The sequence below is a fragment of the Hyperolius riggenbachi genome, chromosome 8 (genome assembly GCF_040937935.1).
Source record: "Hyperolius riggenbachi isolate aHypRig1 chromosome 8, aHypRig1.pri, whole genome shotgun sequence".
NCBI classification, from domain to species: domain Eukaryota; kingdom Metazoa; phylum Chordata; class Amphibia; order Anura; family Hyperoliidae; genus Hyperolius; species Hyperolius riggenbachi.
In genome coordinates, this window is record NC_090653.1 from 42,275,240 (window position 1) to 42,293,932 (window position 18,693).

General features: G+C 47.8%; 2 protein-coding genes across 2 annotated transcripts in view; one reads left to right on the forward strand and one right to left on the reverse strand.

Annotated features, from left to right (window-relative positions):
* The window catches only part of EGFL8 (EGF like domain multiple 8), a 309,298-nt gene that overhangs the window by 168,586 nt on the left and 122,019 nt on the right, over positions 1-18,693 (forward strand). The gene's annotated exons all lie outside the window — the stretch shown is intronic.
* Positions 1-18,693, reverse strand: part of LOC137528756 (complement C4-B-like) — a 158,322-nt gene that overhangs the window by 109,113 nt on the left and 30,516 nt on the right. Inside the window, exons 8-12 of the mRNA XM_068250296.1 lie at positions 16,508-16,595; positions 8,397-8,502; positions 6,938-7,061; positions 2,938-3,053; positions 974-1,126 (exon numbers count right to left, since the gene is read on the reverse strand). Coding sequence (XP_068106397.1) covers positions 974-1,126; positions 2,938-3,053; positions 6,938-7,061; positions 8,397-8,502; positions 16,508-16,595 — 587 coding nt within the window. The remainder of the gene's footprint in view (positions 1-973; positions 1,127-2,937; positions 3,054-6,937; positions 7,062-8,396; positions 8,503-16,507; positions 16,596-18,693) is intronic.

Below are 18,693 nucleotides of genomic sequence, written 5' to 3' on the forward strand. Positions count from 1 at the left end.
GCGCCCAATTTCTATAAAATACTCTAAAATCAATAAAATAACAAAATGAGGTGGCTTACCTCACAGACGACCACTCACTTTGATAAGGAAGTTTCATTGGAGATTTAGCACAGGCAACGCATTTCGTGGGACCAAGCCCACTTCCTCAGGCCAAATAAAGTGCAGTTGTGGTCTAACAACCGCATTTGAGGCGCCCCAAATGCGGTTGTTAGACCACAGCGGCACTTTATTTGGCCTGAGGAAGTGGGCTTGAAAACGCGTTGCCTGTGCTAAATCTCCAATTAAACTTCCTTATCAAAGTGAGTTGTCGTCTGTGAGGTAAGCCACCTCATTTTGTTATTTTATTGATTTTATAGTTTAAATGGGCTTGGGTCTACTAGTTTTTTAAACAAATTTTAATACATTTTTATGTCCTTATTTTTTAATAAATGTCCGTATTTTTTTAAAATCTTTTTCTGTTCCCCCCTCCCCCTGCCAACCAATCACTGTGATCGGCTGTCATAGGCTTCAGCCAATGACAGCGGATCATCCCAGAGCCAATGGAGGGGACAGCTGTGTCACACGGCTGTCCCCAGTGCAGCGCTGCCTTAGATCGCAGCACTTTACAGGCATAAAGGCGGAGCGGGGATGCGCGCAATCCCCTGCAAGACACTCCCTCAGGACTTTACGCCGATCGCCTTAGGCGGTCCTGGGGGAGCCACCGCTTTCACGCCCATTGACGTGACGCAGTCCTGTAGTGGTTAATCCTGAGTTGAAGTTCCTCTTTAACAATTGCAATCACTCAGTTGTTAATTTAATACCAACAGCAAAAAACAGCAGCTAATCTGCTAGCAGCATCCTCATTATAATCTGATATGACCTAAAGAGGGCTGCAAAAAACATGACTGCCTTGTACTATATCCTTTTAATTACAGGTTTCCTTGATATCATTTCTGTGCATAGACCACTGCTCTGTCATATTTCTGATGGTTACCGTGAGGTCCAGGGACTTGTCCGTTGCCTTCGTGTTGATCTGAAAGACCGCCGTGCCCTCTTTGGAAGGGAAGGAATCTAGCAGCTCATTAGATTTGAAGAGTTTGACCGTGATGTCATTTGCTGGGGAGTCATCTGTATACCTCACGTCCACCTATAGGAAAATACAGCAATCATACCTGTGACACAAATACAGCCCTGGACAGTCAGAGTGGGCACAGTTGTGAGTTATAGTCACTCTGCATGTAAGCTGGGGCTGCTGAGGCCTGTCCGAGGTGGGGCTGCTGAGGCCTGTCCGAGGTGAGAGATATAAAGAGGCTGCCATATTTATTTCCTTTTAAGCAATACCAGTTGCCTGGCAATCCTGATCCTCTGCCTCTAATACTTTTAACCCTAGACCCTGAACAAGCATGCAGCAGATCAGGTGTTACTGGCTTTATTGTCAGATCTGACAAGATTCGCTTCATGCTTGTTTCTGGTGTGATTCAGACACTACTGCAGCCAAATAGACCAGCAGGGCTGCCAGGCAACTGGTATTGTTTAACCATTTCTGCTGTTGGGACATGAGCCTCATGTCCACAGCGGCAGCTGCTACAGCCGCAGGAACTCGATAGTTACGTCCCTGCAGCTTGGGGGACTGTGTGCGCGATTGTGAGGGCAAAAGCCCGCAATCGCGCTGTTACCGGCAACAGGGGGGATTGATTACAGGGGACAAAAGTCCCCTGAGCCAATCCGTTCTTGTCTGCTGAGAATAAACACTGTTTTTGTTAAAAAAAAAAAGTGTTTATTCCTAAATAGAGCCGCCACGCTTCCTCCCGCCGCTGATTTCCGCCACTTACCGCCGCCGATCGTTAGATTTATGAATGAGAACAAAGTTCTTATTCATTAATCTCCCAGCAGGCCACCGTGATCGCAGGCTTCCATTGAAGCCAGCGTCACTTCCCTAGTTGTAGCAACACATTGCTTCCTATTGCGTACGTATTGTATAGGAAGTATATAAGTAAATAGGAAGTATTCAGTGGGGGACATCTTGTGGCCAAATAGTAAAATTACACCTACCGTGTTAAGGGAATACATTTTTTAATATGTTTATGTCAAGAGGGCATGTTATTATAAATTTATGGGCTAAAAATTGGTGATGGCTATAAAACTGAAAAAAATGCACCTTTATTTCCAAATAAAATATTGTCATCGTACATTATACTAGGGATATAATTTTATCCCTAGTATATAGGTATAGATCATTTCATTGTGATAAGTAGTGATAACGTTATTGGGGAATGAAAGGGAGCAGCGCTGAAATGTGAAAATTCCTCTCGTCCATAAGGTGAAAAATACCCGCGGGCTAAAAATGGTTAACAGGAAATAAATATGGCAGCCTCCATGTTCTTCTCACTTCAATTGTCATTTAAGTAACTGTTTGAGCACTTGCTCGTCAGCAATGTGGAGATCATTGTTTGGTATTGGTAACAGTGGCAGAGCAAACAAAAGTTATCATAAAAACCATTACTTTGGCTTAGTCAGAAGTAGTTTTAAAGGTAAAGCATTGGGGCTGTTTCTGGGCAGAGACAATCTACATACTGCACTACCACTTTGCAATTTTCCATATATTTTCTTTATTTTTCTTTACTGTGGGTTCACCTGTCTACACTTGTACATAGTATTTTCTAACAATGAGTACACCGTTTTAAAATAAGACCAGCAGGGGTAGCTACCGGTAATGTAACTTGTATCACTGCAGGGGGCGGGGTTCTGACTGCAGTAGGGGGAATAGGAAGCGGCCAGTCAATGCAAGTCTTAAGCAAGGAGATCGGAGCCAATCAACTGATGTTCCAGGTACTTTTTTTTTCTACAAAAAAACTAAATATTTACACATAAAATTTGATGTCTTAAAAATATAAAATGCCTTGCTAATAAATGGTTTTAGAAAAAAAAGCACCTCTAATTGGGGCTTTCAGTAATTACCACAATCTGAGTCGGAGATCCTGGAATGAAGTATTTCTTTGTTTTGGACAAATCCACCTTGTAGGGGGAGGTGACAAACTTCACAGAGGTCACCTCTTTTTCTTCCAGAGTTCCAGCTGGGAGCAGAGGAAACACAGACAGAATGAACAGGCTGTATAAATAGGGAGAAGTGCTAACCGTTCCTAAATACAGGAGATGCTTTCGTAAGCTGTGTTGTGCAACTCTCACCAGCCATTCCTAGCCAACTCTGGTACCCTGGGCCGAATACCTCACCCACTGGCCACTCCCACCAACCCCACTTATTGATGGAACTACAGCACTTTATAGTATATTGTCCTTAGAGAAGCTGACAATCTAATCTCTACAATACTCAAAGTCTTAAGCCCAATCTACATGATACGATTCTTTGTACGATTCGATTACGATTCTATTTACGATTCGATTAAATCCGACATGTCCAATCGGGATTCGATTCGATTCAGTTCGATTTGCAATTGCAAAACAATGGTAAATCGAATTGAATCCCGATCGGATCGTAAATAGAATCGTAATCAAATCGTACAAAGAATCATATCATGTAGATTGGGCTAGGTCCTACAATGTTATTATTAATAATATGTATTTATATAGCACTGACATCTTCTTCAGATCTGACTGTCCCCCTCCCTAGATGCGCGGCGCCGGTTCACTCGCCTGCTCTCAGCATTCCAGCAATGGAATCTCCATCTGCCCATCCAGCATCCTGTATCCACGGCTACAGTGGTGCCTCATGTGACCTGTTACGTGCTGCCGCCGGGTCACATGATGTGCCGCTGTAGTCAGAGAGGAAGCAGGACTTCATGTGTGACTGGTGATCCCATCGCTAATCTGCTGAGAGTGGGTGAGTGATGCGTTGTCGGTGCAGCACAAACCCGGCATCCTGGGGATCAGATACTGCGGGCCAGCAGGAAGGAGATGCTGTCTTGGAGGGGGGGGGGGGGGTTCCTCACAATGAACTGCTCGATGTGTCTCTCTGGTCCGGCTGTACACACACTTCGACACAAGTTTATGGCATATAGGACTGCGGGAAGAGGTTTGTTAGTAATACAAGGTTCTGAGATATGGCCAAGGGGGACTAGTATGGTGATGGTGAAAAGGAACCCTTATCACTGTAAGGGGTAAAAGCTGTGCTGGAATGCTGAGCATTTTTAAAACTAATACCAGGGGCGTTCCTAGGGTCCTTGGAGATCGGGGGCACCTGTGGGCACTAGGTGGGGGGTATACGCTGCGCGCGCTGCGGCAAAAATGGATGTGGCCATGCAGTGAGTGGGCGTGGCCATGTGTGGGGCCAAATGTACATGAACGTAGCAGCAGTGTAAGCTACAGATAACAGGCATGCCCATCGAAATATTGAATGGAGTGCCCTGTCCTTTATTTAGATAATTTACAATCAGTATAGGCATAGATCAAAGATGTATATGCACATACAATTTTCATTGGTCAATCGCTCAACAATTTTATCACCCCCCCTCCCCATGCAGTAAGTGGGCCAACAGACAATGCATTTGATGAACAAAGCTAAAATTGGCTAATGAAAATTGTATGTGTGTACCAGGCTTTACAGCTAATACTGTACATACTGAAAGTAGCAGGGATCAGCATACAATACAGCTGGTTTACAATCAGTAAAGGCACAGAGTAACAGCTTATACTGTACACACTGGAGGTAGATCAGCACACAGTGCAGGCACTAGAGAACAGCTTATACTGTACATACTGTAGGCAGCAGAGATCTGCACACTGCAGCTAGTTTACTATCAGTGCAGGCACAGAAAACAGCTTATACTGGACATATTGGAGGTGGCAGAGATAAGCATACAGAGACAGCACAGCACAGCAGACAGGCTTTGCCAGTCCCATGTGCTGTTTGGCTAGTGGCTACTACTACTACTGGGCTGGCTGCAGGCTGGCTGGCTGGCTGTGTGTCTAGCTGGCTCTGGCTGCACTCTCTCCACCCCCCAACCTGGCTAGTGGCTACTACTACTACTGGGCTGGCTGTGTGGCTAACTGCTGGCTCTGGCTGCACTCTCTTCTCCCCCTCCCCAACACTTTGCTGGCTGCCAGTGCCACTTATGCTGGGAATACACGGTTCGTTTTTGCCTTCGTTTAAACCTTCGTTTCGATTGTGCCTTTTGTCCTTTTCGATCCCGAAATAATCGGTCATACGGTTAATATCACCACCCACGGTTTCGGTTTTTTTTTCGATTCTGATGGTTTCGTTTTTCCAATGATCGAAGGCTGCAAAGAAACGAAACGAAAATCCCTTTTTACAGGGACGGACTAGCATAAACGAATATATAATCGATCTGAACAGCCATCAAGCCTACCAATGGCTCGATTAGATGGATAAAGAGAGATAATATCAAACATGTTCGATCACTAGTCGTTCGTTTTTGGGGTCTATTAATCGAAACTATAATGAGATTATGACTATTTTCACATACGTTTTCAACACTCGATTCGTTTACCGAACGAATCGAAGGTTTAAACGAAGGCAAAAACGAACCGTGTATTCCCAGCATTACTGTGAATGTTGATTTTTCTTTTGGCTGCTGCAGGCTGGTCTCAGGCATTTGGATCACTGGCTGGCTGCAGGGCAGGTACCTTGCTAGTTGTCCAAAGGTGAGGTGGCATGTGGCTGTGTTGTGGGCCCAAATCTGGCAGCGGCAGGCCAGGGAGAAGGGTGTACTAGTGTCCAGTGTCCGGCGTCAGTCACTCTGGCAGTGGCACCAGACCTGAGTGGCACTGTGAGTGGTGGTGAGGCGTTCTGGCTGTGTGTGGAGTCACTCTGTGTGGACGCCTGCTGGAGTTCCTGGGCCTGGAGGATGGAATCTGGCGGCACAGCCACTGGCACCTGTGGGTGGTGGGTGACGGCGGGTGAGGCAGGGTAATGTCTGACTAGTCTGTGGCGGCTGCAGGTCGGTGCAGGATCTGATTTGGCGGGTGCGGACGCCGGCGCCGCCAGTATGACGCCATGTGCTGCTGGGTCAGACGCCGTGCAGGGGGCGGAGCTACTCACACTCCACGGCACCAGCCCCCTGCCTTTTCACCAAACTCCACACCATCTGCCAGGTGCTCCGCTTCTGATTGGGGCAGGGGGCGGAAGCAGATGTCGCAATGGCTGTCGGGGGCCGGAAGATGATGGCGGCCGCCGTATCGAGCGAACGGCGGCCGTGTTAACTGATAAATTCGGGGCACTTGTGTTGGGCACCCCTGTAAATAGATTAGTGGCACCCTAAGGACTTGTTGGGGGAACAGGCCCCCCTAATATAGGGCTAGCAACGCCACTGACTAATACATTACAAACTTTTTCTGAATCACCGAAAAAATGGTTTATGTACTATATATATATATATATATATATATATAGGGCCCCGACAGAGGTGTAACTAGGAGCCACTGGGCCCTCCTGCAGAGATTATGAGGGGCCCCTTCCAGGGCCCGCTCAGGGCCATTTTAGGGGGCTGGAGGGGTCGCAGCATGAGTGGAAAGCCATGGCCACACATCGGTGGGGAGGGGGGACGGTCATCTCGCGCTCTGCCCTCCGGCTTCAATAAGTGTGTGTGCAGCATCGGGCAGCGGCAGATATACATACCTTCCTTGCATTTCACCGCGGATGTTCCTCGCTCTTGTGTCTGATGCTACTTCCTGTTTATACTGGAGGGAAGAGCCCGAGATGAGTGGGCAGGGGACCGTTCCCCCTCCCCACTGATGTGTGGCCATGACTTTCCCCTCATGCTGCAACCCCTCCAGCCCCCTAAAATGGCCCTGAGCGGGCCCCGCAGGTGTAGCGGCTGCAGCCCCTATTGTTACGCCCCTGGGCCCCGATGTAGTTTGTGTCTATGTACAGCCAGGCATCAGAATGACAGATCCTCTTGAATGGTTGGGAGTGGCAGGGTAACTCTTTTATATCATACTCATCCCCCCACCATGCTTGAAAAATGCAGCACACAGCACTTACAAGCCTTCTCCATCACACTGGCCGAAATGTAGAAGAAGGATCCCACAAGGTTCTCCGCAGGCTGACCGATCTTCTTCACGATGTCATCTCTGCTTACAGTGATGATGCCTGCTCCATCCTCCATCTGAAAGAGACCAGAATCACTGAAAACACCACACTGAACTATGGCCTGACACCAGGGCAGTTTCTAGGCTAAATTGCACCCAGGGCGAGGGTGTAAAAATTGTGCCCCCTTCCCTCCCAACCCCCGTAAACTCATGAAACCTTACTCTTTAGGCTAGGTCCACACTAGGCACGGTTGCAGGATGGAGCCTGCGGTCAGTGATCCTAGCGGTCCGTGGACCTAGCCAAACCTGAACGCAAACGGATCCATGCTGCTTTTTGCTGCATGATTCGTTTGTGTTTTGGATGGAGGGGCATAGCAAGCAGGACGGGGGTGGCAGCGGGGAGGGGGGACGTTACCCCCCCTCGCTCACCTGAGTCCCCCGTCCTCGCTAACCCCCCTAGCTAGTTTCCCCAAAAGTTTTTCAAATGTAGAAGAGCGGGGAGCTTTCCTCCTCCTGGTACTTCCTCCGCTCGCCGCGTCACTGCCTGCATTGCTGCCCTCTATACTTTGGAGGGCTCGCCCGTCTTCTACATTGGAACAACTTTTGAGCAAACTAGCTGGAGGGGGTAGCGGGGACGGGGGACCCAGGTGAGGAGGGGGACGTCCCCACTGACCGCTGCCACCCCCATCCTGGCTGCTATACCCCTCCAACATGGCAGCCCCCTCTCTCCCCATAGGCTGTGACACACATATAGATTTTCCATCCTGTCAGATAGAACAAATCGTTCAAAATCGGTCGCAAATCAATAATCCGATCGATTGTGCATCGATTTGCAGCCGATCGATTGATCAATAGCTGAAATTGAGCATTGTATGGGCCACTTAAATTAGGAACTGCATTGTAGAATGTAGTAGAAGGCAGGACGTTATTGAGGATACCTGCTTTTATGTGACATATCCTGGTTTCAGCATTACAAAACACTTCCTATAGCTATATTCTTGCTGTGTATTGATGTATAGCCCCTCCCACACACTTAGGCTTAGCCTAGGCTATTTATTATGTGAAATTCTCCCCCAAGAACATTCTGGGAGACCAGTTCTCTTTTCTACTGGCTTTAGAACTCTCAGTAAGCGAACATTCCCCAGAGATCACCTGCCTGTGCTAAAGATGATGGCACCTGTGATAAATTTCAGAATATAAAGAAAGCTTTTACAATGGGAACACACTGATTAAATAATTTATAAATGAATATGGCAATAAATAAAATAAGCAATTTTATTGAATATGTTATTTTTAGTTTCTCTATAAAAATACATTGTAGATAATAACTGGATATATCAGCAATTTTATAAAGTTATGACAATTATCAAACTTGGGAAACAACACAGAGAGATGTGAAGGGCCACATTCACCTTGACTTGCTTTTCCAGGCCTTGCAGTATGGTTTTCTTCCCATTTGGATCTATTACTCCAACACGTACATAAGTGATGCCATCCACGTTCTCTCCATAAACATATCTGGACCAATCACAAAAGAGTAATCAGTGATGACACGGGATTAGTCTTTATAAGTCAGGTGTAGCACACATCAATGGTGACTGAGATGTGAGGTTACAGTGTCCCATTATTGGCCAGGTTTCTTTTTATTTAGATTGGTGATAGATGATTATTGTGGAGATATATTGAGGTGCTGATGATATTAAGGATAACAGGAACATATTTCCTTCATTTTTTGACTGTAACATATGGGATTGTCTGTTAGCCAGTCTTCCTGGAATTCCGTATAAAGTGTAAATTACCTATCATTGTCTGCTTCTAATGAGGAAACCCTTAATTAGACAGTTGCTGTGAAGCCTATACAGGTGGTCAGACCATGTTGTCTGAATAATGCCTCAGATGTGTATTGGGCTTGGGAGTAATTGGTCACCTGGCCAGAGTAAACTGAAGTCTGTCTAATGTAATTCTGTATGTAGATGTCCATTACCTCTGCCCCATTGTCCAGCAGGGGAAACTGTGTCTACTGCTAATTACCTGCCAATTGAGGAAGAATAGGCTGGTCGGCATGGCTTTTGAGTCTGGTGTCAGCCATTGGGACAAGGCAAGCCTGCTAGAGTCTTGGGGGCAGGGGGAAGCTGACACCTGAATGTTTGAAATGTATTTGACAGCCTACTGGAAATTATTGAAGAGGTGAAGTCCTTTTGATACCATTTTCTACCTGTGGAAATTGAATTATTGGTGGAGTTGAAAAGCCTCATTTAACAATCTCTTGATGTAAAGACATTGTAACCTGGGGAAATTGGGCTAAGGAAGTCTTTTGTTGGGTGTGTGGACTATAGTGGATGTTGGATCTCTGGAAATCCAATTATGACTGAGGATGTAATTAAATCCAGCTCCCCCCCCCCCCCCCGTCCACACAGGCTTACAGCCTCGAGGCGAATATTTCATTATAAAAACCAGGGGACAGCTACCTCAAAGGAGTTCTCTTCTGACGGTAGTGGCAGCCGGTCTCCTGGCCCAAGCTAGTGAACTCCTGGTCTAGCCAGACTGTGTCCGTCCACACCAAAGTCCACGATTCTTCTATCGGGATCCCTTTATTTTGGTAAGCAAAATCGCTTTGTGTGTTATCTTTGTACATTTTATCTTGTAACTATTTTTACTTGTTTTTTTTTGTAATCTCTTTGTATATCTTCAGTTTTGCACTGTTCTATGTTTTTCTAGAATATTAAATTATTATTTAATAAGTTTGACTTCTGCCGTACTAAACTAACCCTCATAGCCTAGAAGAGACTGAAGTGTAACCGTGTATAAGTTCATGCCTAATTGTACGCTTGAGCAACACTACCGTAGGAAATTGTAATTGCATTGTGTGTGGGGGCGTTTGTCATACGTTGGCCTAAGCGCGCAGCTGACCCAACGTACGAACAACGCCAGTGCGAGTAGCTAACAGTATCGTTCGGAACGACTGTTAGTGGGTCTTTGCTTCACGACAGTGTAAGATTGCAACTGTGTGTGTGTGTGGGTGCGTGGCGTTCCCGTATTTGGCCTAAGCGCAAAGCTGACCCAAATACGAAAACGCGGAGTGCGCGCTGAGGACTCGACAGCAGAGTGGAAGTGTCTAGCAACGCTAGTGGTGGCAGTGAGAGGTGTTTTGAGGGGTTCCAGCCTTGTTTGTAGCTTAAATAAGGCTGTTCCCCGCTTAATCTGGTCAAACCCGCAGTCGGGAACCGTATACGCAGGCGTGCCGCGGGCCGGTTCCTGACATAATTGGCTGGCAGTGGTGGCATCGTTTAGTACATTAGTACGCAGTTTAGCTCGCTATCCCGAGTACTAAAGGCTGGAAGCTTGCTAGAAGTAACTAGCCTACAGAAGTCTACTCAGTGCAGAATCTATATACTTTTTTTTTTTTTTTTCAAAGATACACACTTGGTGTTTGCTTTCCTTCCCCCCCCCCCTTTTTTTTCTTTTTATTTTTTGCAACACGATGGCTCAGAAAGCATCCAGCTATGCAAGGCAAAATAAAGAGATGCTACTCCACCTGTGTGAGCACAAAGGCATCGAGACGGTGAGCGGCCAGACTAAGGAGCAGTTGGTTCGTGCCCTCGAGGAGCATGATGAGGCAGAGCAAGCCCGTGCTTCAACGTCAGCGGATGCAGCTCACGACATGCCAGAGGAGGAATCGCTCCCGCTACAGGATGCGAGTGGAGACGATGTCCTGGATGATCCACCGAACACGGAGATGACATCTCTGGAAGCTGATCTACAGCTACTGAACTCGGCTGATCCTGAACTGCGCCTAAAGCTGATCCTACTGCACCGACAGGCAGAGAAGGAACAAGCGGCACAGCGACTCCAGGCCGAGAGGGAACAAGCGGCACAGCGACTCCAGGCCGAGAGGGAACAAGCTGCACAGCGACACCAGGCCGAGAGGGAAAGTGCTGAACGGCAACACCAGCTGGAGCTGGCTAAACTTCAGCAGCAGAACCGGTCTGCTGGACCCGCAGAACGCGAAGGTGAGCGAGTCCACAGAATCCCCCTGGATAAGTTCCCCGCTATGGACAAGGACTCTGACATAGACACTTTCCTACAGGGGTTTGAAAGGACTTGTCGGCAGTATGGGGTGCCCCGTGAGCAGTGGGCAAGATACCTCACACCAGGGCTGAGAGGCAAGGCCCTGGAGGCGTTTGTGAGTCTCCCCCAGGAGGAAGAAACAGACTTTGAGGCAATTAAGAAAGCCATCATTGCGCGATACCACCTCACGCCAGAGGTGTATCGCAAACGTTTCAGGACAGTGCAGCGAGGTCCTAATGACAGCTACCTGGATCATGCTTGCAACCTGCGCACTGCCTTCCAGCAGTGGTTAAAAGGACTGTCGGTTGAAACCTTTGATGCCCTGCAGGAACTGATGATAAAAGACCAGTTCCTACACACCGGTCCTGTTGAGGTCCGGCTGTTTGTGCTGGATCGAGAACCAAAGACAGTGGATGAGGCTGCGGAAATGGCCGATGCCTACACCGCCCATAGAGCACCTGAGTCCCGGAGGACTACTACGCCCAGCTGGAGAGGAGAACAGATGGCTAAACCGGTTTCACCCAGCACCCAGAGGAGGCAAGCACCGCTGTCTCCTGGATTCAAGCAACCTGACACTCGGAAATGCTTTGTATGTGACAGGGTGGGTCATATCCGCACGACTTGCCCAGAGAGGAAGAGGGAGGCCCCAAAATCCAGTGAGGCCTCAAACCCCAGTGAAGTCCCAACGGCTTTGTGTGCTACCAGGAATGCTACTGGCTATGCAGAGAATCTGCAGCTTGTCACGGTTGGGGGTACAGTTGCCACTGGGCTGAGAGACACTGGAGCAGAAGTGACTCTCATACATCCCCAGCTTGTGAACCCGGAGCAGTACATACCTGGGAAAATGATTGCTGTCAGAGGAATTGGGGGTGTCACCCCAGCCATACCCACCGCCTTGGTCCACCTGAATTGGGGGGCCGGCAGCGGACTGAAAGAAGTTGGGGTAACTGACAAAATCCCCACCAACGTTTTGCTGGGTACTGACCTGGGACGGTTAGTGGCCCGGTATGAGCCTACTCCAAACCCTGTGGAGCCTGCATCCCCAGCAGAAGTTTTGGACTCTTGCAAGGTACTGTTTGATAATGCTGTGCAAGTGGGGAGTGCTGGAGAGGCCCCAGGGGCTATGGACTGTGTGCTAGGAGCCAGCCCTAGTGAGTCTCCAGTGCCTAGGCCTGGAGTGGGACCTGTTGACACAGAGAATGCAGAAACTGATGATGTCATTTATGACGCACGGACTATCGAGGCGATCGATGCAGGAACTGTTGATGATAATTGTGAAGTGCTGAGTAGCAATGTGTGTAATGATACAGATAATGTGGAGGTTTTATGTGATGTCCCAAATGACAATATATGTAGGGATGATAATGCTGATGGCATATGTGTTGTGCTACATAATGCTGTGTGTCAGGTGGACACTCAGTCAGCTGCAGGAGTAACCAGCCGTGCTCGCTGGGCTGCAGCAGATGGACTGTCCACTGAAGGGGCAGACGGCACCAGGCCAGATCTTTCCCCTTCAGATGGTTTTAAGACAGAATGTGACGTGATTTATGATGTGTGTAAGGTGGGCACTCCCTCAGCTGCAGTGGTAACCCGCAGTGCTAGCGGGTCTACAGCAGAGGGACTGTCCACCGAAGTGGCCAATGTTGCTGGGTCAGCCACATCCAATTCGGAACCTGGCCCGGATGGCCCAGGAGCCTCTCCGTCTGCAGCCTTCCTAGAATGTGTGACAGGCAGCACTGAGCTCTCTGGGGCTGTTCGATTTGACAGCAGCCTGGAAGAGCTCAGGGGGCTAGCCAACAGGTCACCAGCTGGGAGGGGCGGGCTGAGAGGGTTCTGGGAAGTTATTCCCTCGGAGCTGTCCGAAGTGGAGGAGGCAGACCGGCAGATACTCGTTCCCCAAAGGGACCGAGAGATAGCTCCTGCCACTATAGAGAGAGTGCGTGTAGCGACGGTTGGAACCCTTCCCCAGTTGCAGCACAGTCTCTATGGTTGCGAATTCACGGTCGCCACTGACCCACATTCCCCTGGTTGGTTACGTCAGGTTGCCAAGGGCAACGACACCTTGCAGCAACCTGACCTAGCTTTCCAGTCGTGTAGCTTGGAGCTAACTGACAGGTGGGGAACCCTCCTGAGGATGCTAAAGGGTTTCCCCACCCGGCCAGGCCGTCAATGTAGGCTTTGGCAGGATGATGCGTTAGATTCACCTGCCAGCGCCATCTGGAAGGGGAGCAATCATGGGAATGCGGACGGGCTGTCCCGTCAAGCAGAACCAACAGTGTAGGTGCTGGCAGGATGATCTGGGAAGATCGTCTGCCTTGCACCAAGTTAACGGCGGAGGTGTGGAGATATATTGAGGTGCTGATGATATTAAGGATAACAGGAACATATTTCCTTCATTTTTTGACTGTAACATATGGGATTGTCTGTTAGCCAGTCTTCCTGGAATTCCGTATAAAGTGTAAATTACCTATCATTGTCTGCTTCTAATGAGGAAACCCTTAATTAGACAGTTGCTGTGAAGCCTATACAGGTGGTCAGACCATGTTGTCTGAATAATGCCTCAGATGTGTATTGGGCTTGGGAGTAATTGGTCACCTGGCCAGAGTAAACTGAAGTCTGTCTAATGTAATTCTGTATGTAGATGTCCATTACCTCTGCCCCATTGTCCAGCAGGGGAAACTGTGTCTACTGCTAATTACCTGCCAATTGAGGAAGAATAGGCTGGTCGGCATGGCTTTTGAGTCTGGTGTCAGCCATTGGGACAAGGCAAGCCTGCTAGAGTCTTGGGGGCAGGGGGAAGCTGACACCTGAATGTTTGAAATGTATTTGACAGCCTACTGGAAATTATTGAAGAGGTGAAGTCCTTTTGATACCATTTTCTACCTGTGGAAATTGAATTATTGGTGGAGTTGAAAAGCCTCATTTAACAATCTCTTGATGTAAAGACATTGTAACCTGGGGAAATTGGGCTAAGGAAGTCTTTTGTTGGGTGTGTGGACTATAGTGGATGTTGGATCTCTGGAAATCCAATTATGACTGAGGATGTAATTAAATCCAGCTCCCCCCCCCCCCGTCCACACAGGCTTACAGCCTCGAGGCGAATATTTCATTATAAAAACCAGGGGACAGCTACCTCAAAGGAGTTCTCTTCTGACGGTAGTGGCAGCCGGTCTCCTGGCCCAAGCTAGTGAACTCCTGGTCTAGCCAGACTGTGTCCGTCCACACCAAAGTCCACGATTCTTCTATCGGGATCCCTTTATTTTGGTAAGCAAAATCGCTTTGTGTGTTATCTTTGTACATTTTATCTTGTAACTATTTTTACTTGTTTTTTTTTGTAATCTCTTTGTATATCTTCAGTTTTGCACTGTTCTATGTTTTTCTAGAATATTAAATTATTATTTAATAAGTTTGACTTCTGCCGTACTAAACTAACCCTCATAGCCTAGAAGAGACTGAAGTGTAACCGTGTATAAGTTCATGCCTAATTGTACGCTTGAGCAACACTACCGTAGGAAATTGTAATTGCATTGTGTGTGGGGGCGTTTGTCATACGTTGGCCTAAGCGCGCAGCTGACCCAACGTACGAACAACGCCAGTGCGAGTAGCTAACAGTATCGTTCGGAACGACTGTTAGTGGGTCTTTGCTTCACGACAGTGTAAGATTGCAACTGTGTGTGTGTGTGGGTGCGTGGCGTTCCCGTATTTGGCCTAAGCGCAAAGCTGACCCAAATACGAAAACGCGGAGTGCGCGCTGAGGACTCGACAGCAGAGTGGAAGTGTCTAGCAACGCTAGTGGTGGCAGTGAGAGGTGTTTTGAGGGGTTCCAGCCTTGTTTGTAGCTTAAATAAGGCTGTTCCCCGCTTAATCTGGTCAAACCCGCAGTCGGGAACCGTATACGCAGGCGTGCCGCGGGCCGGTTCCTGACAATTATGATTGGTAAAGGAAGTTGATTCACTATAATAGCATGCCTTATCAGACTTAACACACCTTATCAGAGTCAACATGCCTTATCTGAGTTAGCATGTCTTATCAGAGTTAAAATGCCTTATCAGTCAGTGTGCCTTATCAGAGTAGCATAGCGAGCGCTACGAACTTATACCTGCTAATTGGCAATGACGATTGGCCAAATAGGCTGCATGTTAAGTTTCCTGTCAAGTGACAGGCAGACTATTGGGCCAATCAAAGTGCGGGGATAACGTCCTATAAAGTGATTGGACTCACTGGGGCTCAGGGCAGGACGAGTGGAGCTCTCGTCATTGCCAATTAGGGGCATAAGTTCGTAGCGCTTGCTATGCTACTCTGATAAGGCATGCTAACTTTGATAAGGCATGCTATTTGTTATAGTCATTATAATATAGTGAATCAATCCCAAGGTGAGGTGGGTTAATGCAAGTTGCATGTTACTGTTTGTCATAGTGAATAAGCCCACTTTAGGGGACAAAGGTAGCCATTCACAGTCAGATAACCACTTTATTAAACAATCAGTGCTGGGACCCTTTCCTCCTGGTCATCTGGCTGGCAGCTTAATGTACTTTCAATGATTGTTTTGCACTGAAGAAGAGGACCTGCGTGCCCTTAGAACATTCCTTTGTTTTAGCGTTATGCACTCGCACCAATAAAAACCCTTGGACTGTAAAGCGTGTGCAGACCTTCTCCTCATTGATATTAAGAGGGATATTGCCAACCCCCTGGGTGATCACACTCAGGGGCGGATCTTACATGGATCAACGTGAATCACATGCTTCAGGGCGGCAACAATTAGAGGGCAGCAAGAAGTGGCTCCCCTCCCCAAATGTCCCCCTCCTCACACTCCCTGTCTCCATCTCCCTAAATGCACGCCGCCGCTTCAATCACCTGCCCTCAGAGTACCAGCGATGGGATCTCCATCCGCCTATCCAGCGTCCTGTATCCATGGCTACAGCGGTGCCTCATGTGACTTGTTACATGCTGTAAGGTCACATGAGGCACCGCTGTAGTCAGAGAGGAAGCAGGACTTCACGTGTGGCTGGTGATCCCATCGCTAATCTACTGAGAGCGGGTGAGTGATGTGGTGCCGGTGCAGCACATACCCAGCATCCTGGGGAGCAGATGCTGCGGATCAGCAGGGAGGAGATGCTGTCTTGTAGGAAGCAGAGGGAAGTGAGGGTAATGCCAGTGCCTGCAATACACGGCCCAATGGGTCTCTCCTCCTCTCCGGTCTGTCTTTGCACACACACATCAGGGGTGGGGGTATGAGAGTTTGAAGACGAGGGGGGAGGGGGTAGAAGGAAGGGGAAGCATCCTAACAATGTATTGCTTCAGACAGCAAAAAGTCTAGAACCGACCCTGAATGCTCTTCTGTAGACTCAGGCTGGGCCACTTCCATAGACTGATACTATCATGCTCCTCCCCCCTCTGGTCACAGGACGTCAGACTTTTTATGCTCAGTTCATGTTTGCAGTAACTGATAGATTACCTGGCTTCCACTTTGATTTGGAACCCCGTTTTAGTAATCAGGAAATAGGGCAGCTCTGGGACGATCTTCACCTCAAAGTTTGGAAGAACTAGCGAACAGGAAATCAGAGATGACACAAAAAATTAAACTAAGAGGGAGGTTTTATACATATTTATATACAGTACTAGTGACCTTAGCCTGTAAAAAAACGGGCTAGGTCTGTCTACGGGACAGTTGCCTATTATTATATAGGATAGTGTTAATATGTAGTGTATAGTGGATATATATAACGTCTTATATACTCGCTGAGCACTTTATTAGGAACACCTAAACACCTGCTGCTTTATGGTATTATCTAATCGTGTCCATCACATCATATGTGTAGTAGCATTATAGGAAGCATATGTCTCCCCACGCCCCCTTCCTCCTCTAGCATTAGTTAGCCACCAAGTATAGGTAGCAGATGTGTCCCCAGTATTAGCTGCAGTATAGGTAGGTAGTAAAATGTTCCCCCAGCATAGGTAGCAGATGTGTCCCCAGTATTAGGTGCAGTATAGGTAGCAGATGTGTCCCCAGTATTAGGTGCAGTATAGGTAGCAGATGTGTCCCCAGTATTAGGTGCAGTATAGGTAGGTAGTAAAATGTTCCCCCAGCATAGGTAGCAGATGTGTCCCCAGTATTAGGTGCAGTATAGGTAGCAGATCTGTTCCTAGTATTAGGTGGAGAATAGGTAGGTAGTAAAATGTTCCCCCAGCATAGGTAGCAATTGTGTCCTACAATTAGTAATATTCTACAGCTTTATTCCGATAAATTGGTAATATTTACAGATATTTTACTATGGCTCAACCGAACCCTGTTCTCACCAACCACCCTCTCTCTAACGATGCCTAACCTGACTCCCCTGGTGGTGCCCACCCCTAACCCCCCCCCCCCTCGGTAGTGCATATCCCTAAGACCCCCCCCCCGGTGGTGTCCCCAGTATTAGGTGCAGTATAGGTAGGTAGTAAAATTTTCCCCCAGCATAGGTAGCAGATGTGTCCCCAGTATTAGGTGCAGTATAGGTAGCAGATGTGTCCCCAGTATTAGGTGCAGTATAGGTAGGTAGTAAAATTTTCCCCCAGCATAGGTAGCAGATGTGTCCCCAGTATTAGGTGCAGTATAGGTAGCAGATGTGTCCCCAGTATTAGGTGGAGAATAGGTAGGTAGTAAAATGTTCCCCCAGCATAGGTAGCAGATGTGTCCCCAGTATTAGGTGCAGTATAGGTAGCAGATATGTCCCCAGTATTAGGTGGAGAATAGGTAGGTAGTAAAATGTTCCCCCAGCAAAGGTAGCAGATGTGTCCCCAGTATTAGGTGCAGTATAGGTAGGTAGTAAAATGTTCCCCCAGCATAGGTAGCAGATGTGTCCCCAGTATTAGGTGCAGTATAGGTAGCAGATGTGTCCCCAGTATTACGTGCAGTATAGGTAGGTAGTAAAATGTTCCCCCAGCATAGGTAGCAGATGTGTCCCCAGTATTAGGTGCAGTATAGGTAGCAGATATGTCCCCAGTATTAGGTGGAGAATAGGTAGGTAGTAAAATGTTCCCCCCAGCATAGGTAGCAGATGTGTCCCCAGTATTAGGTGCAGTATAGGTAGCAGATGTGTCCCTAGTATTAGGTGCAGTATAGGTAGCAGATGTGTCCCCAGTATTACGTGCAGTATAGGTAGGTAGTAAAATGTTCCCCCAGCATAGGTAGCAGATGTGTCCCCAGTATTAGGTGCAGTATAGGTAGCAGATGTGTCCCCAGTATTAGGTGGAGAATAGGTAGGTAGTAAAATGTTCCCCCCAGCATAGGTAGCAGATGTGTCCCCAGTATTAGGTGCAGCATAGGTAGCAGATGTGTCCCCAGTATTAGGTGCAGTATAGGTAGCAGATGTGTCCCCAGTATTAGGTGGAGAATAGGTAGGTAGTAAAATGTTCCCCCCAGCATAGGTAGCAGATGTGTCCCCAGTATTAGGTGCAGTATAGGTAGCAGATGTGTCCCCAGTATTAGGTGCAGTATAGGTAGCAGATGTGTCCCCAGTATTAGGTGGAGAATAGGTAGGTAGTAAAATGTTCCCCCCAGCATAGGTAGCAGATGTGTCCCCAGTATTAGGTGCAGTATAGGTAGCAGATGTGTCCCCAGTATTAGGTGCAGTATAGGTAGCAGATGTGTCCCCAGTATTA